This window comes from Anomalospiza imberbis, chromosome 4 (genome assembly GCF_031753505.1).
Source record: "Anomalospiza imberbis isolate Cuckoo-Finch-1a 21T00152 chromosome 4, ASM3175350v1, whole genome shotgun sequence".
NCBI lineage: Eukaryota > Metazoa > Chordata > Aves > Passeriformes > Viduidae > Anomalospiza > Anomalospiza imberbis.
The window spans coordinates 47,227,016-47,252,853 of record NC_089684.1 but is presented as its reverse complement, the minus strand read 5'-3'; the positions used below and the strand labels follow the sequence as shown (position 1 = coordinate 47,252,853).

Genomic DNA, 25,838 nt, shown 5'->3' with positions numbered 1-25,838 from the left:
CCACTGGAGTCCTTGAGGACTAATAGTAATCCATTACTTCTGATTCTCCTTTTTGATCTTTCAGTTGGATTTGTGAACTGCTGAACCAAAGCTAGCTTGTCCAAATCCACTGTTCATAACTTCACCAACAACTAAAAATGCAATAGCATTCTGCTAATTGAGTTCAAAAACCAAAAGAAACCACCATCACCACTTACCGAAGGATTCTTGGGAAGACCAGAATCTGGACCACACAGAGAAAGCACATTCATCAACTTCTCCCTAGTCCTTCTCTGAAAAATATACCAAAGAAAATCACATAGCATGGCAGCTGCTGGAGGTCCAGGTAAAAACAGAAAACATTTGCACTTTCAACTAGCCATATTGCATATTGACATCCCCTAAAAAAATCTTAAAATTTTTTACTTTTCACCAGTATCAGCTTTTAGTTTATTCCGTATTAATTTACTGTTTTGCTACAACATAATACAGACTTCAAATAATACTTCAATACATTTTTTTTGACACGTTCACAAACACTCTCTCTAATATATGCATGAAGTGTTTGAGGAACAATGTACCTGAGATGGCTGTGGTCTCTTCCAGCTGACAGGAACCAGTGCATTTGAATTTGAGCCTGATGAAGTTGAAGAAGTGCTCCGGGTCACAGCAATGACTTTTGGCTTCCCATTTCTACCAGCTGCACTGTGTTGATCACCATATTTATTTCCAATAATTGGTGTCTAGCAAAGACAACAAACACTTTTTTTAAATTCAAATCTATATTAATAAAGACCACATATTTGACTTTAGAATTAGCATTATATGAATTGTAGGAGGGTTGGTCTGTTTGTAAGCATTCCATAAAACCCATGTCTAATCCACTGAGCCTTGGTTCACTGGGAAATACAAAGCTCAATACTTGTACCCTATGCAGAAAGCTGCCATACTGCCCACTTGTGTGGCTTTGAATAATGCACATTTTATGGTGACAATCCAATTATATTTTTAAACACACTTTAAAACCAAATGTGTTCTAAGTTTAAAAGATGCAAAGCTTCTCTGCAGAATCATTCCCTGACATGGAACAAACTGTTTTCACAGACCAGCAACTTCACAAACACACACACACTTCTGAAAAAAACAATGATCCAATTCAACTCTTTTGACAGCAAATGTTAACCCAATGAACTCCATGGGAATTCATCTTGTCTCTCAATTATCTGCATGCCCTGAAATTTCAGTAGTGAATCCACTTACCAATTTAAGTAAAGTTCCTAACACATCTATATCTCCTATCATTATCCAGGGTTAGCTTCAACCAGGAGCTCTTATTTACGATCACTTCTAAAGTTTCTACGATTTTAATGTTTCTACATTACACTGCAGTCACTTGGCCATGCTCCCCTTTTCAGATGTAGAATGAGTATCATTGGTAGTAGGGGTAATATTTTTAACCACAGGAGGTTTTTCTCCAATTGCATCCCTCTTACATTGAATTTCCTACATTTTGTATCCAATCCCATCCTCTGAATGTTCTCCCCCTTCCAAAGTCATGCCAAAACTGCAGGACAGGGTTTTAATCCTCTCAGCTCTTGAATGCACAGCCTTCATTTGTTGAACGCTTGGTATGTTCAGCTGCAAGCAGCAGCCAGCTGCATTGTCTGCTCTCTGACACAGATGAGACACCCTTGAGAATAATCTTACTGACTTTTAGTAATTAACTCTCCAGATATTCAAAGGGGGGGAAAAGGCAAATGAACATCATAAAAGAATTTGAAATTTATTTTCCAGTATAACTCTCATTTACAAGTATGTAAAACTTCAATCTATGCCATTCTTAAAAACTGTACTTATTCAAAAACATATAAACGTAGAAGGCTAACAAAAAATAACACCTGAATTTGTAACAGCAAGTCATGAGTGCACTGTCATCTAAATATAATAATTACCTCTGATATATCAAAATGAAAATCTAAGGTCTTCCCAGGTAACTCCTTGGAGACATTATTAAAAATTTTTGTGAAAGAGATTTCCGGAGAACCTATGTCACCTCCATAAGACTTTGGAATATCATTAGGCACAACAAGGCTTGCTGACCGAGACACCACCAGTTTCAAAATATTAAGGGCTTCTTTCCAATATGGACTCTGAAGAGAACATACACAAATCACACAACAATCACTTCAACCAAGACAGCAATTTTTATGTACAGTAGCATTTTGTAAGAATCCCCAACCCAAAACCTCTGATCTATTACCCATGGCTGAAGGGGCTAGCACAGGTGGGAAACTTCAGACCCTGAAGTGCCAGGAAAGCAGTGGCAAGGTACAAGGCTATCCCATGGAACATGGTGAAGTCCAGTCAAGCAGGCTCAGTAGCTCCAGCTGACTGGGCCAGCCACAACCAGACCACGGTCCATGTCCCTCCGTCCCTGTAGTTACACCACGTTTTTTGTCTGAAGCATCTGCCCTTTTGTGACCCAGGAGACAGAAACTGAGAGTATTTAACTATCACTTAACTACAGTAACTGATAGTACTCAAACTAACAATTCCACTTCTGGCCATCTTTAATTATTTTACAGTTATAGGGAGTAAATGGAATTAGAAACAAGCAAAACTATTCCTTGAAATACATGAGGAAAGACAAAAGATTTTAACACAGAAGTGAAAACATTTACATAGTTTTTAGCCAATGGAGTGCTTTAAAAATGCTACAGAAAAAGTGTGAGAATATAAGACGCAGAGCCAGAGTTAAGTGGACTTTCCTTAAAAAAATGATTAAGACAATGTAAATAATTCAGTTTCAATTGCACATACTGTGAAAAGAATCAGAAGAAGAGACATAAAATAAAAGCAGCTTTGTGCAAAGATTAAGATTTAGACTCCCAGAAATGCAAGGATTCTGCCTGAAACTTAAATCTTCCAATTTTTGAAATCAGCATGATGTCTGCTTTTTTCTTTAATTAGGAGGCCATGTTTGTCAAATTTTTTTTATTGCATTTTTAAAAAGTAAACACCCCTTCCAATTCTCTAAGTAGTATATGCTTTATGCTTCTTTGTAGACAATGAGAGTCTTCAATAATCTCCTCAATTTCGGTGCATCATAAGCATAAAAAAAGGAATCTCAAACTGGAATGATCCTGTAGCAACTTAGATTTATTTACAGCCATTGTCATTGCAGAAAAGACCCTAAAGTTAGTAGAAAATTTAAACAAGACATGATAATTTATGATCTTTTCTTTTGTCATTTATAGTAACACATTTTATTTTATCAAAAATATGTTAAGACTTCTCTGGAATATTTTTTTGCTAGTACCATCTTTTGGTAGCTTACATCTAATTGAGATTACATTCCATGGTAGTGTGGGCTTGCACAGAAATCTCAGAGAGGGGTTAGAGGTGAAGCAAGAAGCCACTAGGCCATAAAAACTATAGCTAATGCTAATCATTTCATTTTGCCTAATGCACTCTGACAGGAGCACAATATCTAAAGTACATATCCATCAATAACAAAACATCCCGGGAACATAACTTTCCTGGTTAATTATAATTAAACCATTTGACTGAAATACATTCAGCAATAATGGAATTCAAAGTAAAAAGAAGAGAATGTTGTGCACTGAAATGGTTTTATGCTCCAGGCATTTTTATAAAATCTTTCAGTAAGATGCTAGACTTTCTTCTGTGAAATAGATTTTCAGTAAATTTGTGTTTCAAGTACAAAGGCTGAAATTTCCTTGGGCAAAACACTGTGGTTCATCTTTTGGGGACTTTCTTTAATTAAAGATGTACTCAATTTTGTTAAGGTGCACCTTAAAGTTCCTCATGGACATATTACTGAGAGTGATTTAAATATTCATTTGAGCGTAAAATTTTCTTTTTAAAACATATACACATAAATAAAATGTTTGTCCAGCTTAGCAGTAAGCATTTCCTTGTATTTAAATAGTTGAAGGATCATCTCTAACTATGGATGTCAAGTTGCCTACATCTGTAAATAGATGCACATTTACCCAGGTAACATGTTCCACCAGATGCAAATCACATTGGACAAATACAAAAACATCTAGTGTACTAAGTACATAGAAAAACCCTATGGAATCTGACTACAAGCAACTATTTTTATATCCAAAATAAATTCCCCCCAAAATTCAACTGTAATTTTGATAATGAGCAGACAGACTTTTACTATTCTTCAGAGTACGTACCTGAACATATTTACCAATAACTTTTATGATTTCCAAATTAAACTGCTTCACTGGAGCTGTGGATAGGTCGATATGACTCAGAAGACTGTAAATGATCTGCAGCAAGGACTGTTGCATACTGGATAAGCCTTTCTCTAACAGCTAAAAGAAGGTTTTTAACACAGAAAATTTAATTAGGGCCTTTAATGGTAGCAAAAAGTGAAAGCAAACATTAAAATACAGCTAACTTTGACACACATTTATTTTTCTCTTCAAGAAACTTAAATGTACCATTTCCTGGTTTTCAAACTTTTGCTTTAGCACTAAAAAACAGTAATGCAACAGCACAATGGGTTTTGTCCTAATTAATTTTTCCCCTGAATTTTGACGTACAAATTTACAAATACAGACATATTTTTAGCACAGATCAGAAAGCACCTAATAGTAAAGCACTTTTCACTGAATAGAAGTGTTCATACTAATTCAAAATCTTAAAACTGTATGAAAAACAATTACAGCAACACCTTAAAGAAGGTTGGTAAATGCAGTTTTACAAACAAAAGCTGTACATATAAAGTAATTTCTAAGAATGAACAGATTTTTCTAAATGCCGCTATCAGTTTGAAGTGATACACTTCAAGTACAAGCTCTACAAGCTTTTCATACAAATTACTAACAGCTTTCCTGTATGAATGGCCAGCAGAATAATATACTGATTCCTATAATTTAAATTATCTTTTTTTACATTATGCACTACTTACAAATGAACTTTGCAATTAATTTTTAAGGTTGTGATAAAGATGTGTACCTGGCTAAAGAAGGTCTCTTAAAATTTGCATTAAGCTTATTTTGCTAAAGTAAGTGTATATTCATGTAGTACAGAATATAAACACCTACTGCCAAACACCATTTTCACAAAAGGTGATCTGTCATTAAAGGTATTATCATTTCAAGGTATATATAAATTACTGTACTCCAAAATGGCAGCAGTCCTCCCTTTTCTATATCCTAGAACATTTTAGTAATATTTTCCTGTTAGAGAAGATATGCTTTATTCCCCTTGACATTCAGAATAATAAGAAATTAGGAATTGGCAATGAATTGTCAACATGAGATACTTCTAGTAAAAATTTACCTCTGCAAGATAAGTTATGAGGTTAAATGTGGCATCTGAGAAAGAGTCATGCAAGTATCTACACACTACATTAATCCAGTTAGAACAGTCTCTGGAATAACTGTGTGTACTGTATAAACTCATCATATGAGCCAGATTGGCAAGAGTTGGTGACTTCTCCTCTGCACAAACCTGAAAAGCAAAACCATATTTAATTATAGTAGAAATATTTTTTTTTTAATGCAAGCATTTCTGAGTCATTATGCACTTCTCCCAGATTTCACTCCAAGATTTCACTTCAGTTATGTTCTAGTAAGTGAAATCAAACCAATCACACATGCATGACTTATACTTTCTGTTGAATTTTGGTACTGTGGCAACCACGTTCCAAGCTTATCTATTCATAATACATTTGGTATGATCATCCAATATCCCTCACTAGAGTAATACAAGTATTTAAGGGCAGCAGTGATTTCTGCACTTGCATCAGGCACATACTCTTTGAGTCAGCCTGTGCCCAGCTTCAGTGGTTTAGTGGTTCACATGCCACAGCCTGAGCAGCCAGAGGTGTATGCCTGCATCTCCTGTGCCAGACAGCTCTTTTCTATTCCGCTTTCCACATTCTTCCTTAAAAGAAAGACTCAGTCAGGCCGGTGCAGCACCATCCTGGCTGACAACAGCTGGTGTGCACCACGTACTGCTGTAACAGCCACTACGGTTCAGAAACATTTCAAGGTGTATTTTACTGTGTACCAGTAATAGAAAGAACATACAACCTTTTCTTCTCTACCAGTAAGAATCACTTCCTTCCCATAAGAAAATTAAGAAACATGCTTAAAACGTGATTAGGTTGACATTCAAAATTCCGAGTAGAAAAATGAGACAAGTAAGAAAAAGTAATTGATATAATTGGTAAGAAAATTTGTTCTTGAAATCTAAATTCTACAGAATAAACTAAATGTGTTTTTTCATTGACAAACAAACTCAGGGGTTGATACAAGGTCTAGCTATATACATTTGACTGGATCACATCTTCAAAATATGACCTCTTATAGTTACGTGTATGTTACTGCTATTAGAATCACATAGAAGTATTACATAAGAGACCCCAAAAATACAGAAACAATGCCGGTATATATATCCTCCGGGATACTTCTCCAAGCATCACGTTACATACCTTTGCTATCCTGTCAGCTGTTTCTTTACAAAACTGAGTTGGGTTATCAAAATGTTGTATCAGATGAGGAAGTAGGCACAAGATATTTAGGGGAAATCCTAAACACATACATAAACAGAGTTATATGAGCCTCTAAGGTTTTTTATATGACTTAATTTAATGTTAAGTTAGCCAGTATTTAAAATTCTGACAGCATGACTCATACTTTCACACAGATATCTAAATTATATACACATACATTTACCTAAGTATGTATGTATGAACAATGTATATAGGTATGTCTGTGTTAGGTATAAAAATGCACAATGAAAATAAAATCATCACTGGAGCAATTAAGCAAAACTACCATGAAACTGGATAGTTTTAGGCACTATGTCACATTGTTTCTAAAACTGTGTAAATAGTGCTAATTGAGCTAGTTAGCACAAGACCATGAAAAAAAATACACAGCTCTTAAAACTTACTTGCAAAAAATAGTCAATGCATAAAGTTTACATGCAGTTGTGCTTGTGAGATAATCATAGTCTGTAACGTATTCCCACTACGTAGCAGTGTAATATGGACAACTGCAGAAAGCATTTAATGGAAGTGTTTCTTTAAGGCAAATGCACAATTACTACTGTTTTTTGACTCCACTTAATTTGATGAAAAAATGTATTTTTATCACATATTTACTAAAGATACCTGCTAACTGAGAAGGATCCACCAAAGCATGCCGGGAAATTGTGATAAGTTTACTGAGCAGATGAACTGTCATTTCTTGTGTAGAAGCTGAAGTAAAGCCTTTCAGAAAAAGCTGCTGAAGGCCTGGAAAGTTATTCCATTTCAGTTTATTCTGCACCTCTTCTATCTTTTCCCGACTCTCTGATTTATCCAGAGGCATGTGAATAAGAAGCTTGTTGAGTAGCTTGAGAGCCAGAAGATATTCATACTCATAATCTGACTCCAGCAACGAAGCTGCAATCCAAAATATGGTGGCCATCAAGTTGACAGGGTCAGTAGTAGGCTGCACATCATACATCCCTCCCTCTCTCAGGGAGGAAAGGCTTCTAGTCCTTGCCAAACTTCCACCATGATTTATCCTTCCATCCATTATATCCAGTGTGTTGCTCCGTCGCCGGTCGCCTCTCCGCTCGCTGATAAAATTCAGTCTCAAGGAATTACTCCTTGTATTGCTGTAGTATCCCAAACAACTGCCACTATTGATGGGACTTGTGCTTAGATTTATCTGTCCAGTGCTTTTCCTATTAGCTGCATACTTGTTTCCCATCACAGAATCATGGTATGAGGTTCTAAAACAAAAATCAGTATTACATATTGCTGCTACATGCTAAATACTTCAATATCAAAGAATTTAGAAAAAAGGAAGAAAGATGCTACACTAATCACATACACATGCAGTGAATACTCTGGTTCATCACCCTAAGAGTATTATAATACCTGTAAATACAGGATTTCTGTATTTATTATTAAAATATCCTTATGATATAAAGTCAAGATTGTAGCATCCTGTTATCTTTTCTACCAAATCTATTTGCTACAATCCAGAACACCATAAAAATTACAGCAAAATTGGAAAAATTAGCCCATAGCATGTAAAAGATTATGTGTAAGTGATGATCCAGCATCCCAACTTATTTAAAGATGCGATAAAAGTAGGGAAATGAATGAATTAATACAATTATTACCATGTATTTGTCTGAGGTATCTGACCTAGGAAAGAAACTCAACACCTTCCTATTCTGATACCGAGAAATGGAACATATTCCTAGAAATCTCAGTGTTTTCAAAAACTTTGCAAGGAAGTCAAACAAATACAGATGTCTGTACATTTAGGGATATTTTTTTTCAGTTTGATAAAAAGTCATCAAGGTAACCACTCAAACTGTAATGAGACACACTAATGACTCAGACTGGTCACTTACACCTCTTATAGAGGGACAACAAACTTGAGGCCTAAGACAGACCAACATTTGTAGAGCCTTTAAATTCAAGAAGTTTAAGAAGAACTGACAATATTTCAGAACTGAGCCATAAGGAACTCCTTGTAAACCTTTTTCACAAAATTAAATTGAACCCAAGAGGGTAAATCAGAAAGGCAATAAGATATTCTTTTCAGGAAATCGAGATTATTACAAGTTTTGCTTGAGGCAGAATGATAAAAACATACCACAGCAAGCAATTTTGCTATATGGATACAATTATTCTGCAAAGGCAACAAGTAATTATTTCATTACATTTATAATACAGATTTTTAATAATTCAGATGTACAAAAATGCATAATGAAGACTGACTAATAAAAGAACTTACTGAGAAAGGGCAGAAAGCAGATCATAATGTTTCATGGTTTCAGCCAATGTATCAATAGCAGATTCTAAAGTCAAAAGCAGCTCTATGACAAAACCCTGGGGAAAGCCACAAGCCATTATAAATTATGCAATATGCACAAGGAAGATCACAGAAAATCTACTAAGTAGTAATTTAAAAATATAAAATCAGTCTCAGTAACTAAATTATTTCATGCTTAAATTAGAACACAATCCTCATAAGACAGCTCAATTTAGCAGTACAGCTTCAAGACAAGGAAAAACTTCAATTTATTTAAAAGCATTTACTGAATTAATTCTGGTTTGCATTATTTTTTAAGGATGTATTGAAGGATAAAGTCATTCAGACTAATTTTGCAGTATTAAAGGATTTGATTCACTCTTAAGATGTACAATGACACTAAGTTGAATGACTGTTAACACTTTATCAGGTAAAGTTCTTAACAAAAGAAAACAAAAATAATTTCTTGTATGGCTGATCCCAGTATTCTCTAACAATGAAAGAGATGGTGTCTACAGGAAACACACATACCAAATTCTCTGAAAGAGCCTATTGCTGTAGAAGAGAATGTGCACAACTTTCCCTCAGTTAATTAGGTGGAATTCAGGAAGTACCACGATTAAAACTGTTTCATATTTTAAATGCTTAAAAATAAAAAACATCTGAATAAAACAACGCTTTTAAATTTTGCTCATAATGCACACACATCATTTATGCAGACTTCGCTTTCTAATAAAGTGGGGACAAAATTTCAAATACCTGAGCTTCTTCTCCTGCATCTCCAACAGTTTCTACTAGTCTGGAGAGAACATCGGAAAGTGTAGATGGAGTGAGAGGCTGCTTCAGAGCCCTGAAAATCTGAAAGGACCTCCCAGCATAATGGCGAGAGGAGCACGAAAGAGCAGTTTGCAAAGCAACTTCACTGAGACGATGTTCCAATGGATATCCTCCTAGTAAGGCAAATAAATATTCAAGCAACACTGCTTTATAAAAAAACAAATCCACTTGAATTTACTGAAGAGTAAATTGGCAAAGTCATTCCCAAATTTAAAATATTTTCACATCCTTTACATTTTTCTCAAGAAGTATAAGGCTCAAAAATCTTCACAGGAATATAAATATGTATTCCAAATACTTAATGCTAGAGAGACTTGTAGACAATAAAACATTTATGATTAGAATATTAAGTGTTCACAATAAATGAATAAGATGTTTTATCTCATTCTTAAACAATTATATTTAAATCTGTCATAATAGAAACATGAACTGAAGTGAGCAATATACAAGAAAACTATTATTTAGAAGCAGTAATTTCCTAGAGTGATTTTATAGATAACCTATGTGTTTACATGCATTAAAAAGTATTTATTTAGTTTGCAGTCTTGCAATTGGATCATGTATTGTCTGTTTTCTAACATACCTGAGCTAGACTGTTTAAATATAGATACCACATGCTTTAAAAACACAGTTAACTGTTCAGCACTCTTTATATTAGGGTTCTTGGCTGAAACGTCTTCATGATTCCAAAGTGGGCCTCTTTTCCTAAAAAATATAAAAATAGAGTAAACAGTCTATAAAATGCAGCCTTTGTCCTTAATACTATTTAAATGAAATTTAAACCATAAGGCTAATTGCAAAAGAATCTATGTGCCACATAAAAGAAACCATCTAGTAGTACAGGCACGAATCAGAAAGAATTTTGACAACTGACCAATATTATACAATATATAAGAAGTTAAGACAAAGTGAAAAGCAGTATATCAGTTCCAACTGAAATAAGTCGGTAAGAAGATGGAAGAGATGTTCTCTGGTATAGTTACAGTATAATAGATAGTTCTCTAAGAAAGAACCAGTACAACTACCACCATTATGCACTTCCTAACTTCCTTTCTTCCCAATTCCTTTCCATCAATACGCCATACTATTATAAATTTAGGCTGAAGTAAAGCAAAAGTATCAAAGCAGGGAGAAACAGGTAGGATTTCAGATTAACACCATCCTGAAGCCTTAATATAAACTACCATACAAAGTGCACAAATGTGGATGATTTTACCGGTGTTCTGTGCAATGAATTCATAATTTTTGAATACTCAGCTGTCTACTACTAGATAATCCCCTAAACTGCACACAAATCTTGCAGCTCTCCAATCATCTCAATGTATTCCTGCTCTAATTCAGAGTGAAACATGGCAAAATGGTTTTAAACAGACAAGTCTTGAAAGGCTGGTCAAAATTCTCTGGAAGTGTTGAAAAGTTAGAGCTTTTCATATGTGTATGAAATAAAAACATTTACTGGTGATAAAACAGAGGAAGAATTAGACAACATGATGTTAAACAGAGGTTTGCCATTTTTCAAAAAAATCTTGACAAAAATAAAAACTGAAATCTTACCTTGAGGTAATAAATTCTATAAGAGTTTTCACTTTTTCATCCTGCTCTACTGAAATGTCAACCTCATTGAGGATTGTGGTGTGCAGTTGAGAAATGGCAGCACTTGTATTTCCTAAACTGATGCTAGAAGAGGTAGAACTTGAACTAAGCCCTGAGTCTGTCATTGGGGAGGGCTGGTAATCAGGTATAAAATCATGAACACCTGCTGAAATTGAAACAAGATGATTATGCACTTTTAAGATGACAGTTAATATTAAATATACAAAAAGAAAAAATAGCCCTCTAAAAAGATCAGTAACTTAGTACATGTAATGAGAATACTTAAAAGAGAATAAATTAATGGATGCAATAATTTCAATGAAACCAACAAGTCTTATATATGCAAATTCCTCACATAACTTATATGAACTTTAATTGAGAACTGCTAGATCCCTTTTTAAAACCCCTGTATTACCCTTGATTTTGTACTAATAGTATCAGAGCTCATCAGCTTCTGAGGAATCTCAACTTAATTAAAAAAATTATAAAGACTATTTCTTACTAATGAGTAGACATTTTTTGGTAAAACCCAGCCCCAGAGTAACTCACAGTACTTGAAACCAGTGAACACTAAGTATTATCTAGTGAAGGGACTCTAAGCAGAACCCCTGTGGCTGCACAATTTCTGTGAAGTCAGTCAGATTTTTCTCTTCCACATAAAGAATCATGTGGCAATAAAATACAACTGCAGTGACTCCTCACATTGCCCTTCTATCCATCTATGAAGGGCTGAGGGAAAGTAAACTACCAAGGAAAACTGGCAGGGCCTTTGACTGTAACACTTGTATTTAAATAAGCTTAAGACTCACTGACCCGCCACAAATTTTCACTATAGAATCACAGAGTTTGGACTGAGGTATTTGAATTTAGCCAGCTCAAATAAAATTTAAAATTAGCTTGTCCAACCTTGTGCTAGGCATGCATACCTGTAAACACCTTATCCTAATCCCTAGCTGGAAATGTTTGATGCTGACCTCATTCTAGTCTCTATCACACATCTTTGTTTTTATTGTGTCATTTTTAGACAGTTTTATCCAAGCCCTTAAAGATTAGGAAGGGAATGGTTTGTATATGCCACTGTGTACATGAACCATTAAAGTTCTGCTGAACAGATTCCTATAAAACAATCCTTCCACTATACACGGTGGAACTTAATTCCTCATTGCTACAAAAAACCAAATTCACAAATCAGACAACTACTTTTGCTAAATAATAAAACCATTGCTGATGTGAACAAAAGAGAACAAACAACTGTATGGCAATATGCTGCCACCTACTGAAATTATATGAAATACTAAATTAAAGAAAACCACAAAGAACTATTCCCATAGAAACTACAATACAGTCTCACCATCAAAATATTCCCTTCATAAAGAGATACATAGAAAAATAAAGTATACTGTATAATTACAATATTGTAAAGTTAAGGGGAATATTTAAAAGTAGTATCTAAAAAATATTTTGATAGCTAATAAAGAATGCAATGACAGCTGACAAAACTTGGAAATTTTAACTTGCTATAAACAAGTAAGAGATGTATCTTCTCGGTTTTTATTTTCAAAGGCATCATGAAAACTGCTGTAATAAAGTTCCAAAACATAGAGCTCCCTCTTTGATTTCCACTACTATTCATCATACAACTGTGCTCCCTACTTTAATGAATAAGCACAAAGTGCCAACGAGAACTCTATTCATATTGGCTTCATTAAAATCCAAAGAAATACATTTTAATGCCAAGACCTCAGGAAAATATTACAAACAACAGAAATCTTAATAATGCCTGTAAGAAGAGATAACTTCCCATGTCATTTAAACAGGCAACATGTAATAAATCAAAACCATACCTGTGAAAGTGTAATCTAAATGGGTAGTTTGCTTGACAGTAAGCACCCTGGACTCATTGAACTCTCTGTTTCTGAGCAGGACAGAAGCAACAGATTGGACATTACTGCCAGAGCCCATCACTATCAGTAGATGCAAAAGTAGTCGTTTACAATGCTCATAGACTTCAGGGTGACCATGGTCAAAACCTAACACAAAAGGAAAACAGCAAGGCTTTATGATATTCCAAGGGCATGATGAAGTACATTATTTGAAAAATAGCAGTATTCAAACTGGTCTGTTATACTTTACCAAGTAACAGATATAAAATTCTCTAAACAATATTTTTTCAATGTTTCAATATAGAAACAACAGCATATAGCTTAACTAACTGTATGTTGATCAGACTAAAATATATTTGATAATCCCATGCAAGGTTAAAATACAATGTAATTTTAGGTAAGAAGAATTTTAAGTAAGAACTTCATTTGTGCTCTGTATGAAAATTATTACACTTAGAAACAGAAAGTGCTTTTACTGAATTTTACTGTGTCTTCTACAAGAGGTAAAAGTGACTCCTAAACAAAGTGCTTTAAAACAACTCCAAAAAAAAATCTTTGTTATACTAATTAAGCTGAAAGACATTTAATTGAATTTTTTAAATTATTGTAAATATTATCAAATTAATGGGATTTCAATACAATGGCAAAAATTAATTTAAGTATCAAAAAGAACAGCTGAGAATTCCTCAAGTTGCTATAAGTATTTATGTAAGTTAGTTACCTATAAAAATTGCATGAAGCAAAAGATGCAAGTATCCTCCCCATTCCACCTTTACACTGTGGTCAACTATCAAATCAGTCAAAAGAATCACTGCTATATTGCATCTAAAAAAAAAAAAAAAGTATGTCAGAAGAATGTTACAAGAACTTCATGAAGAGCTGCAAAGAGTTTCATATGCTTCTAACTTGTATTCTTCAGTCTATAAACATTGACAAAGCTGTGTTATAAGGGAAAAGATGAACACTCATAATAAAAATAGAAACACTTTAATCCTCCAGATTAAAAACTTGAATAATCTTAAATTGCTAGACCTGCAAGTAAACCCACAGAAAACAAATCTATTATCAACTGCCCTTAAATCTACTATCTTCAACTGTATTTGTGCAACACAAAAGAAAACATAATGAACTGCTGCTAAAACAGCTACCTGTGAAGTGACATGCCCGGAGGAGAAGTTTCAGGTAAGTAATCCACCAGGGGTGACCAGCAACCTCCAGAAGGTGGGAAAGGGAGAGGCTCTCCTTGATTGTGCTCCATCACCTTCAACCGCCAGTTGGAATACAGAGGCATTGAATCACCTAACGCAACAGAAAATTAAACCAGAAATATATTTACAATGCATATTTCTGTATGTTACAGTCTTCTGAAGAAATATTTTTAAATTCTTGAAAAGTTGAGATCTAGGAGAGGGGAAGGGGAGCCAGCTGTAAACAGCAGTAGCTGGACACAGTTTTTTAAAAGAAAAAAAGTGTTATTTCTTTTAATATACGGATGATTCTACAGAATTTACACACATAACAGAGCAAGATGTTTTTGAATAGGTTCATAAATCTTATGATAAAAGGCGAAGTGACCTGATGTAATTTCCTTGAATTTCAAACCTTACGCCAGATAGAGAGTTAATTAAGGCTGTGTCCTAAGATTTAAATGAACTCACCTTGAAGAGCAATCATTATAAGCTAAGGAAGTATTCCTCAAGAGCACATCTTTATAGGTCTCACAGCAAAACCCCACCAGTGCTATCTGCCAGATAATGCCGGCCTGATCCATGGGTAACTTGGAAATTGCCACTATTACAACAGCATAGCCCAATCCCACTGGTTGATAAAAGTTACTGCTCAGAAAATCAGTAAATTTGTCAAGAAAGCACAGAAAGACATCTAGTTTTTTATTTAACAAGCTTCAAAAGTGCAAGAAAAATATCAGCTGTTTGGTATGACAGTATATTGTGTTAACACACCCAAAATATTTTTCTGGTTTAAAAGTTGTTTTGGACTTCAGAACTATCAGTCAAGACAAGAAACAAGGAAACTGCCTGAACAGTTCAATGTTTCAGTGATTCTACCAACTCTGTTTGGAAGTATAGTTGCAGAAGTTTCAGATGTTCATACATGTATCATCCCATTATCACCTTCTCCACTGGAAGTGACAAACTCCTTACAGATGGAACATGCGAAATACCATCTAGTTCAGGATACTCACTGTTGGTATCACAAACCTCAAACAATTCCAAAACTGACTGCAGCTGTGATTCTGCATAACCCCTACCCATGCAGTAATAAACTCTGGCTGACCAGAAGAAACTAACCTGTTACTGACCCCAAGTTTAGCAGATTCTGCCTTAGTATGTCCAGCCCATACAACAATCTCTGTAGAGGACATTAGGTTTCACCTACTTGAGAGAGGGAGTAAGAACCATACATTCACTCTAATCACAGAGTGCAAAGAATCAGTCATTGAAGACTGCATTAGAAGATCCTAATGGACTCTTGTTGCTTCAATACAGCATGGACAGGATAGGTTCCATATTGACATCTAAAGCTCAAAATGCAGAAGTTCACCTCCTGTTGTTCAGTCACACAAGAAAATTAAGGAAAAGGCAGTGTCGTACTGTGTGCTGTAACATACCCAAACACCGGTAGTGAAATCAATGGTCAATAAAAAAAAATGAGTGAAACCTAAGTCTGCAAACTTAGACCGGAGCAAAGAAGAAGAAAAGCTGCAAGGGACCACTTCCACGACTGAAATATATCTGATTATCCCATGCAGGGTGAAGTACAAATCATTTAAATTACTAACAACCTGTTAGCTGAAACAAGAGTTTCAGTCAATCAACTCCTCTGACCAAGCATACAGAACCCACTAATGTAACACATCATTTACTGTCCTCATTTTTGCCTGACTGCACCATCTTTTTCGCTTTCCATAGCACTGCCATGGTGATTTGCATCTTAGGCATTGTCAAAAAAGTAGCCATAGTTAATAAGCCTCTCTTAAGGAAATCTTTCCAAATGCATAATGGAGTTTCAGAAGAAATTGTTACCTCTTTCCACACCTCTGCATCTCAGAAAAAAACCCAAACATAGATCACAAAAAATAACCCAAAACACATTTTCAGAACAATCTTGGAAATTAGATGTACATAAAGAGAACCTTTTTCCCTGCTATATTTTCCTTTGCTAAGGTTTCAAAAAAATTTAGTACTTTTTTTTGTAAATAACCCAAGGAATGCTATCCTTTAAAAGAACAATTACTTGTAATTTTCTTTTTTTTAAAAAACTTCTTTTTCATCACCTTTTTTTAAATCTCATCTTCATCCTGCTCATCTCTGTTTCTTGTGCCTAACTGTCAAAGGAAATAGAGTAAAACCATTTCATTTAGGAAGATGTTCACAACTCATTCCAGAGGACAATAGAAAGAATAAAGCATATCATCTTCCTTGAATATTTTATTGCAATCAAATGTATGCTAGACTTCAACAGCATAAGTATTAAGATGGAGGAAGATTAAAAAAACACTGATTTTAATAGGCTTATGCAAAAAATACTGATAATGCTAATTTCTTTATGTTCCACAACCTTCAGAAGTATTAACTTGTGAAAATTCTGTGTGCTATTCATAGAAATATTTTAAAATAACGAATATTACTTTTTTCCTCTTCATATGATCCTCCAGAGCTGCTGCTGTAGCGAGATTCCAGTCTGTGGTGCTGGCGGTTTAAGTTGCTGTTCAACCCGCTGTAGATGTCTAGGTGTGCGTAGCTGTAGGTGCAAATAAAGCAGAATTAGTAACTGACACTCTGTGACAAACATTAATCAGGGTCTCTCAGTAAAACTGTATTTCAGTAAAACTCCTTTACAAAAAACAATTCATCTTACAAAGATAATTGACATGATGCCAAAGCACCTCAGCCATGTAAGACATACCTACTTAAGCAACACCAGGTAAGGGGATTCAAAGAGATTATCCACTATAAATTGTATTTCTGTTCCATCATTTTCACTAACATTTAAGCACATTAAAATATTTGTTACCATTTTACATAAGTTCTTCTCACTCTTGAACAAAATAAGGAAATCCATATGTGACCCCCATAGCAGTCAACTACTTGTCTGTGCCTTGCTAGACTGAATTCTGAATGACACCTGGCATTCCAGGTTTCTGTGATTTACTATCATACAGCTCACCCCAATTTAATTTAAGTATTGGGGTTGCCTCTACCAATATATTTCCTATTCTAATTATATTGATATAATTATCCTAAGGAAGGAAAGTGTCCAACTGGGAAATTATATCGGAACTGTAATTAATCGCAAACAAGTTGTCAGAAACTCATTTGTGAACTTAGAACATAGTTGCTACTCTACAGTAATGGCATATGAGCACTTTTGCTCATGCTAATTACAGAGTCTCCAACTCCCTTTTCACTTGAAGGTTAGCTATCCATATTAACACAAAATGACAGCATGCCCACAGTCAGTTACTGCTGAGCTCCATGTACACAGCCTGACCAAGTCTCTATCAACTGTATGCTTTCCACTAGCCACAGTCAGTGTCTGCCAAATTTCTCCAAAAGATTATGTTTAAATAGCTCAAAAATTAGGGAGGGAGAAATCTGTTTTAAAGTTAGCTGTAAGGTACCTTGACACATACCACTCATCCAAATACCCCAGTTAAGGAAAATAAACTAGCAACAGATAGGCACTGTTCATTTCCAGTGAGGTAATAAACCAATCTGCGAGTCATAAAAATCACATAATTACGTGGATTGGAAGGGACCTTAAAGATCATCTGGTTCCAACCCCCCTGCCATGGGCAGGAAGACCTTCCACTAGACCAGGTTGCTCAGAGCCCTGTCCAGCCCGGCCTTGAACACTTCCAGAGATGGGGCATCCATGTTTCTGGGCAACGTGTTCCAGTGTCTCACCAACCCCACCTTACAGTACAATTGTTCTCATGTGAACACACACAGTCCAGTGCAATAGTACCTACTTTAGGCACCAATGACAATATAGCTGCAAGCTATACAATGCCTGACCTGGAGTTTAAACTACAATTGAGGCTGCTACTGTTAATCCCAAATAGTATTCCAGTTCTGCTGACATGCATGACATTACAGGGAATGTAATCCCTGCAATGAAGACATACCTGAAGCTGCTGAGATGGGAGTATTTAAAGTACCTAGAAGGAATTCCTGTCATTCAACTAATAACTGCTCTTTGAGGAGATACTTACTTCTCTTCAATACTGTCTTTCATATGTTTACTGTCAGGGTTGCCATCTGTGGGAGCCACCATTGTATTGCTGCTAGAAGTGGTACCTGTGAATTATGGACATGGAAAAAGGTTGGTCAATAAAATGGAAAAGTAGTCTTAAACACTACAAGATCACCCTTATTTACTGGTCCTTGCCCAGAGACCTAATCAGGTTTATTCTACAGCAATTGGCACAAATACAAACTGAGCTATACAAACTGCTTTCACGTGCAATACAGGATTGTGAGCTGCTACCATAATTTCACTAACCAGAAAAAAAAGTTATCTATTCCAAAAATCACTAACTCTTCAACGTAATTTAAGTAGAAAATTTTTAAGCGGTATCTAGAGACCTATTTCCCTTTTTCCTGAATTATACACCTCATAGTAATCTGTAAAATATAGTTGGACCTTATTATTCAGTTAATTCAAACCACAAGCAGATTAAGGATTAAAACCTAATAGCCCGTGGTGATGCTTTTAACAATTTTCTTTTAGGAAAAATTTGCAAGCATCACACTGAACTGACAGCCCCAATTGGAAGCAATTTTGCACCCTTCCAGCCTTTGCTATTCTAAATTACATTAAGTGCAAGAGCCCCAAAATTTTTAAAATATTTTTTAAACACTTCCAAGAACAAGTACCAATGCATTCACCTTGTGATCAGGTAACACCATGTGATAGGTCCAGGCTGCTTCATACTATCGACAAATTTGCATCACAAAAGTTAAGGCCTTTCTTAGATACCCTCCCCACATTCGTGTCTTTTGCAGCTCAATTTGACAGATGGATACTCCACCAAAACAAGACTACTTTTCTCCAGCATGTTCTTGGATTGAAGCATGAGGTAGACACTTGGTATTTTCAGCACTTTGGGGGGGTTTTGATGATTGATCTATCGTTAATAATTTCTAGATAAATTTCCCTAAGTAAGTGAACTTAAATCCTCTTGAAACAATTCCTATGGATGCAGTTTGTGTCTGTAACAGGAACAACTTAGATGGACTTAAAATTATACACATGTTCTCCATGGTTTTACTCACTAGACATAAAAGTCATACAGTAAGGGTAAACAGTGCAAGGTCTCTGAACACAGATGAAGTCTGATGCACATATTAAGACAAACACATCCCTTGTGAACTTATCAGATGTTCTTCAGGAAGAACTCTGGGTACACCAAAACCTGCAGGTCTTGTAAAACAAATTTTTAACCTTATTTTTAGAAATAGAACCTTGCACTCCTATTGAATATTTACAAATGCACTCCAGTAGCATTAACTGATTGATAGCAGCATGTTTATAACTAACAATAATAACAGTTTAAATTACTTAAGTCAGTAAATGCTTACCTGAGGTGACAGAGGGGATTTTGTAACTGGATGTAATGCGGTAATACGGTGGATTATCCATATGGGTGACTCCTGAACTGACAGGATCTGTAAGCTGAAGTTCACTCACCAGCTCTTCTAGTAGTTGCATTGTTTTGTCTCTACCCAAATAAACAATTACTTTCTTTACCTGCCATAAAAAACACACACACATATATATATATATATATGTATATGTGTATATATATATATATATATATATATAAATACATATATATATTTATATATATATATATATATAAATACATATATATATAAAAAGATATTTGAATACCACAACTTGTTAGAATCAGTATCTACCTGCACTGCAAGTGACAATACATGAAACTTCAGTTCTAAATGCAACCAAAGTTGCTTTCCCAGCTGACAATAGCAGGAAGCATGGGAAATATATCACAACAGTAAGAAATCAAATCTTTTGAGTTCCAGTTGTCTGACAATAAAGTTTGAAAATATGTCTTCTGAAAATTATTTAAGCAAAAGATTTTCCTACAAAGGTTTTAGCAGCACCTGAGATCAACACTGGAATGAATGTATTCTGATATAATATCTTTTTGATATTTCACAGTTCTGTTCTATACTATTTCTTTTCCTGCATATTATCATATTTTTCTTCATGCTATCCCGCAGTGCTCTCACATACATTTTTACATAAAATAAAATCGGTTTTGAGGGTGCTTGGGAGGGTTGCTGGGGCTTTCTGGTATTATACTGGTCATGAAAGAATGATGCTCTACAGGGTATAACTGATGCTTTATTTTCCTGTATTATCTGTGTGTTTTTAGGAATATATTAAATTATAGCATGGGAAAAATTGTTCAGTATGTACTTTTAATAAAATTAATCTAAGTTTAGCTATCAAATTCTTAAAATTTCTTTTTATGACAAAAGAAAATAAAATGCTAAGATAAATGTAGAATTTTAGTAACTATTTTACATTTTTTATTATTTAATCACTAAAAATGTCTATGGTCTTCATACAGTCCTACATTCATTCCATGAACGACAAATTAATTGATTTAATTGACTGACAAATTGATTCTGTAATTTTGACACAGATGTCCAAAGTAATTCAAACAGAATTTGATTTATTCATAGAATTAGTGGTCATAAAATGCAGGGTGGAGATTTTGATACTATAAATCCTACCTCACATTTTTATTTGGTGATCTTTGCTGCTAGACATAATTTTTAAAATATCAATAAGCACCAATGAGAGATCTGTCACATACTCACATAAGGCAAAAGGCTGGGTTCACTGTTCACTCCACAAATACTGATCAAGAAGTGCAAAATTATTTTCAGATTCTTTGGCCAGCTGTCTGCCAAAGTAGTCCAGACATTTTCTATCTCTGACCAAGCCACTTCATCACCATACTAGAAAACAAAATAAATGTATGTCCTGAAACTTCATCAGAGAACATTATCTATACTGATCAAGTGAAACAGGCTCTAGAAAAAAGAGACATAAATCTTGTAGGAAACTGTTGCCTTTTTAATTTTCCAGAATTATGCTTTCACATGTATTTTTAAAAACATACTCTGGAAATAGCTTTTTCTTTTATGGGTATAATTGTATAAAAATATATCTAAAGATATGTGTACATACTATATACATCATTGATATATAATACATTAATTAGACTGAGGAAGCTGGGCCTTCTTAGTGTAGAGAAGATGGGGGCGGGGGGGTCTCATTAATGCATATTAATATCCCAAAGGCCAAGGGGATGGTGCCAGACGCTTTATGGCGGTGCCCAGCGAGAGGACGAGGAGCAATGGGCATACACTAACAGACAAGAAGTTCCACTTCAACATGGAGAAGAATTTCTTTCCATAGAGGGTGGCAGAGCACTGGAACAGGCTGCAGAGGGAGGTCATGAAGCCTCCTTCTCTGGAGACCAAAAACCCACCTAGACAAGTTCCTGTGTAACATGCTCCCTTGGCAGGGGGGCTGGTGCTGATGATCTCCTGAGCTCCCTTTCAACTCTAACAATTCTGTGAAATTTAACAGAGACCCAGTCTCCCAGCTGCTGACAATACTGAATAAAACTCCATGGACCACACACTGACAAGAATTTTAATTGAGAGTTCAAAACATGATCTCTCATTACTAGGCTTCTCCATTGACAGGAGCATTGCAGGTGAGCAATACTCCTCTGTTGGAAGTAGCTATGATAAGGAAGAAGGAGAGTCTATCAGGCTCTGGTATCAAGAAAGATTCCAAAACTCCACTTTGAGATAATAGGTACACAGGCAGTTAGGTATTCTCTATCCAGCTAGACATCTATATTGCAAAACATTAGTTACATACTGTCACTATACATAACAATTACTATAACATTAATGTTACATATTACATATTTCTTGGAATACCTCAAAATTATAAGGTATAGTTTGGGTATACAAAGCACCTCCACAAATATGAACGGTAACTCTTAAAAGCTTGGTGACATAATATCTCTGAACAGTATTTTCCTGCATCCTAAACAGAACAATCCACTGAAACAAGCATGTAAGTAATTTATTTTACCTTTGCAGTCATGTACATCAGATTGTTCAGAACCATAGCTGTAGCCTGCGGTGATCCCCAGCCTTCTCCTCGCAGCCATCGCCTACTGTTCACCATCATTTCTCTGTCTTTCAAAGAATCTTCTTCATCTTCCTCTTGCCGACGAATGGTTGGCAAAGGTTTCAAGTCCACCAACTCAATATTGTTCATCCAGGGCAGCAGATAATGCAGCATCACCTGTCTCCCAGATGGGTGAGCTGTTTGGATTCTCTGACTTACTTCTGCCATTCAAAAATTAGGTACATACATGAATTCCAAACCAATAATGAGAACTGGCTTGGTGATAACAACAATCATGAGCCTAGCACACCATACTGATAGAAGGTAATGCTGATACAGATGTTTTTTTTGATTAAGTCCACGGTCTTCAGCAGAGCTAACTGAAGACACGGCTGACAAACAGTATGTTGAAAAAATCGTTTTAGTATATATATATATATATATATATATATATATATATATATATATATATATATATATGAATATGTGTGTGTGAGTGTATGTGTACATATATTCCTGAAATTGAAGTAGGGAACTGAAAAACCTATTGCATAAAAAAATGCACCAAGTTTGGCAAAAAACCACTTATGATTTGTTCTTCGCTAGATTAGTCATAGTAGGTTTTGTTTTTAAAACTGATGTAAGAGGTTGTTATTCTGCAATTGTTTAAAAATGCTATAGAATAATGTATTTAAGCAACCTAGAGTAAATAACACACTAGACAGAATAATGAAAGAATGATTTTTTTAAAAATTGCAAATTATTTCTATCATGTGATTTTCCATGGTTATTAGAAAGTCAGTAAAAGTATTTTTGATGCATGTTCTTTCATCTTGAATATATTTCAAACACAAGTGAACAAAAACTGTTACTTAGTAGGCTTTCTTGTCTCTATTTGATATGATGATGTTGCCCTGATTTTAATGAATTACATATAAATCAGTTATTAAAAAATAAGAATGACACATTTTCTACAATGCTTTTGACTTGAAGTTTTTTGTTTTGTTTTAAAATCGTACCTGAGAAGATAGCAAGTGTCAGCTCAGGATAAGTCCTTGCTAATTCTTCTGACAGTTGATAATACGACATAGAATACAAATGTGGTAAAGGAGAAGGCTGTCCCAAAACCCCATCCATCCGCTGAACTTCCAGTTTGTGAGCATAACGGAACATCTTTGGTTCCAAAATCTACAACAATAATGTTCAGAATTTGAAGCTAAGTATAGAGCTACTGTAGAAATTTTTATACAAAAATCACTTCTTAAATTCATGTATCTATTCTCATTTAATGTTTCTTATCAGTGCAGATCTCCATACACCTATAGCATTTGCTAACCCTGTGGTAAATTAATAGAAGACTAGCTAAGATACATTCCACTTTATCAGTTTCCAGCATTAAAGTTCCAAAATCTGCTTCCAAAAAATACCATCTTAAATACAAATTTATCTATAATGAAATGTGAAATACTATTTAACATTTGCATTTGCAAACAAATCAATTTTTGCTCATAGATGAGACATAGATTGGAACAACACAATCTTTGATGTGGTAGAGATGCAGCAGGAGGCTAAAGCACTCTGATACTTTAAAAATCAATTTGGGCTGATCTTAAGACATAGTGTCCACTTGAGAAGAAAGATGGGGATAATGTAACAATAAGAGTGTGATTTCAGTGAGGATTTCACTGTTGAATTTAGCTGACCAAAAAACCTTTGAAAAAAACTCCAAGACTTAAGGTCTGAGCTACTATCAGCACAGATTTTTAAACACTAATGCTACCTTAAGCTTACCCCTAAATGATCTCAGAAAGAATACACAAAAGTAAATTAAGTGGGTAACAAGATCTTCACTGTCATCTTTCCACATAGACAGATGAAAAAATGTTTGGTAATTTTGCAAAAATCAGAAAACTGACTGCTACCCCAGCAGACAGCAAAGGCTTGGGAAGCAATTTGCTTCTCTCTGAGGTGCTTTTGAACATATGGACCTATATATCACTCTGTTTCAGGGCCAGATCAAGAGAGGCCTGATTTAGGTTGTTTCTTGAAAAAGCAGGTATTATGAAAATACAGATCTTAGGTGCATGGAAACAGACTTTCAGGAAAGTATACTTGTGCCAGATAAGAATCTGGTTTAACCATGTACTAAAATAGAGAAGAAAAAAAACAACACTGTATTTCATTACTGAAGACAACCAAACAAAACCAGATTTTTATTAATGTATAGGACTAGCCTTATTTTAAAATAAAAAAATAATAATCAGAATTAGCTTACAAACCTGCAATAGTTGCATAGCAACTTCATAGATAGCCCTAGTAGAATCAGCTGCTTTAAATAGTATCAGATTCAGGAGGGTCACTGTATCACACTGGTAATCCCTAGGAAAAAATGGCAAGTATGAAAAGAAATAAAGTTACATTTGGTTTTCTAAGATTTGAATTTATTTAAGTTTAATTTACAAGGAATATAATAGGGGACAGAATAACATTTTGAGAAGTTTCTCTAGGAACACAGACACACAAGCAGTGATGATCTTTTCTCTCTATGGAAGCAAAACCCACAGTTCTACATAAAAGCACACTGAAAATGGAAGTTTTGAAAAATGCTGTAGTACCTGTTTTGGAACACACTGGCTATGGCTTTAAAGCAGCCAGCTGCTACTCGCTTGGAACCTGTGTAACACCGGTCAACGGCCCAGTACATGAGGTTACTCTGGTCAGGATTGAGTTCCAAGAGCAGCATGACTGCCTCACAGCCTAGCTGGTGAACCTAGGGAAGAGTAAATATATATTTAAAAATGTAGGAAAAAAAACAACTTACAAAATGGCATAAAATAGGAAAACAACTATTGAAGAAAGCTGAAACCTTTGGGAACATGAAATCTGTTCCATCCAAAACCAATGACACCATAGCCTAAAATGGCAGCAGATTAATTCTATCACAGTTTACTGTTCAAATTGCACACAGTTATAAATTATTGACACAGATAACTAGAGATCTACTGACTTTTTTTTTTCCCCCTTCAGTTCCATGGCTAGTTTGAGCTATTTACCATTTTTATGTCTTGCACTGAAACACTGCCCTGAAAGCACTAGATACAATGAAATATTTAAACAGATTACAAGAATTCCAGTGATACATCTGCACGGAGACTTGCACTTTTCCTGGAACCGAAGTAGCCCACAGGAACTGTATTTTTATGTAGTCCTAGCATTATAGGACAATAGAGGTCCTACCTTTAAAGCTTGTCTTACTGTTTAGATGAAAAGTTTGGTCTTACTAAGTCCAAAGGACCCCAAGGAACTCTACAGTCTCACGAGAGTTCATGTTCAAAATCCCATCTCCTTTAAATCTGTGGAAGACCTGACTTATTACTACAACTTAACATGGTTGATCAGCTTATAAACAATACACAGTGCTTCACCCCTTGTCCTTTCCTCTTGCATTCTGTTTTTCTGGTCTGATTAGGGACCGCTTTCCTCAACAGGGTGAATACACATGAAGGACAGTGCAAAACCC

The 25,838-nt window shown here is 35.1% G+C and overlaps 1 protein-coding gene across 6 annotated transcripts in view; it reads right to left on the bottom strand.

The window, feature by feature from the left end:
* The window catches only part of FRYL (FRY like transcription coactivator), an 88,068-nt gene that overhangs the window by 28,440 nt on the left and 33,790 nt on the right, over positions 1 to 25,838 (bottom strand). For 5 of the 6 annotated variants that reach the window (XM_068188370.1, XM_068188373.1, XM_068188372.1 and 2 more), the window contains 22 exons: positions 24,934 to 25,088; positions 24,598 to 24,697; positions 23,338 to 23,506; positions 22,280 to 22,539; positions 20,983 to 21,123; positions 19,708 to 19,876; positions 18,339 to 18,423; positions 16,752 to 16,864; positions 14,251 to 14,401; positions 13,824 to 13,927; positions 13,064 to 13,249; positions 11,181 to 11,385; positions 10,210 to 10,331; positions 9,549 to 9,739; positions 8,772 to 8,866; positions 7,145 to 7,752; positions 6,461 to 6,558; positions 5,305 to 5,475; positions 4,191 to 4,331; positions 1,932 to 2,129; positions 561 to 722; positions 198 to 272 (listed from right to left, as the gene is read on the bottom strand). In XM_068188370.1, the coding sequence (XP_068044471.1) occupies positions 198 to 272; positions 561 to 722; positions 1,932 to 2,129; positions 4,191 to 4,331; positions 5,305 to 5,475; positions 6,461 to 6,558; positions 7,145 to 7,752; positions 8,772 to 8,866; positions 9,549 to 9,739; positions 10,210 to 10,331; positions 11,181 to 11,385; positions 13,064 to 13,249; positions 13,824 to 13,927; positions 14,251 to 14,401; positions 16,752 to 16,864; positions 18,339 to 18,423; positions 19,708 to 19,876; positions 20,983 to 21,123; positions 22,280 to 22,539; positions 23,338 to 23,506; positions 24,598 to 24,697; positions 24,934 to 25,088 (3,699 nt within the window). The remainder of the gene's footprint in view (positions 1 to 197; positions 273 to 560; positions 723 to 1,931; positions 2,130 to 4,190; positions 4,332 to 5,304; positions 5,476 to 6,460; positions 6,559 to 7,144; positions 7,753 to 8,771; positions 8,867 to 9,548; positions 9,740 to 10,209; positions 10,332 to 11,180; positions 11,386 to 13,063; positions 13,250 to 13,823; positions 13,928 to 14,250; positions 14,402 to 16,751; positions 16,865 to 18,338; positions 18,424 to 19,707; positions 19,877 to 20,982; positions 21,124 to 22,279; positions 22,540 to 23,337; positions 23,507 to 24,597; positions 24,698 to 24,933; positions 25,089 to 25,838) is intronic. The other variant, XM_068188371.1, reaches the window with a different exon arrangement.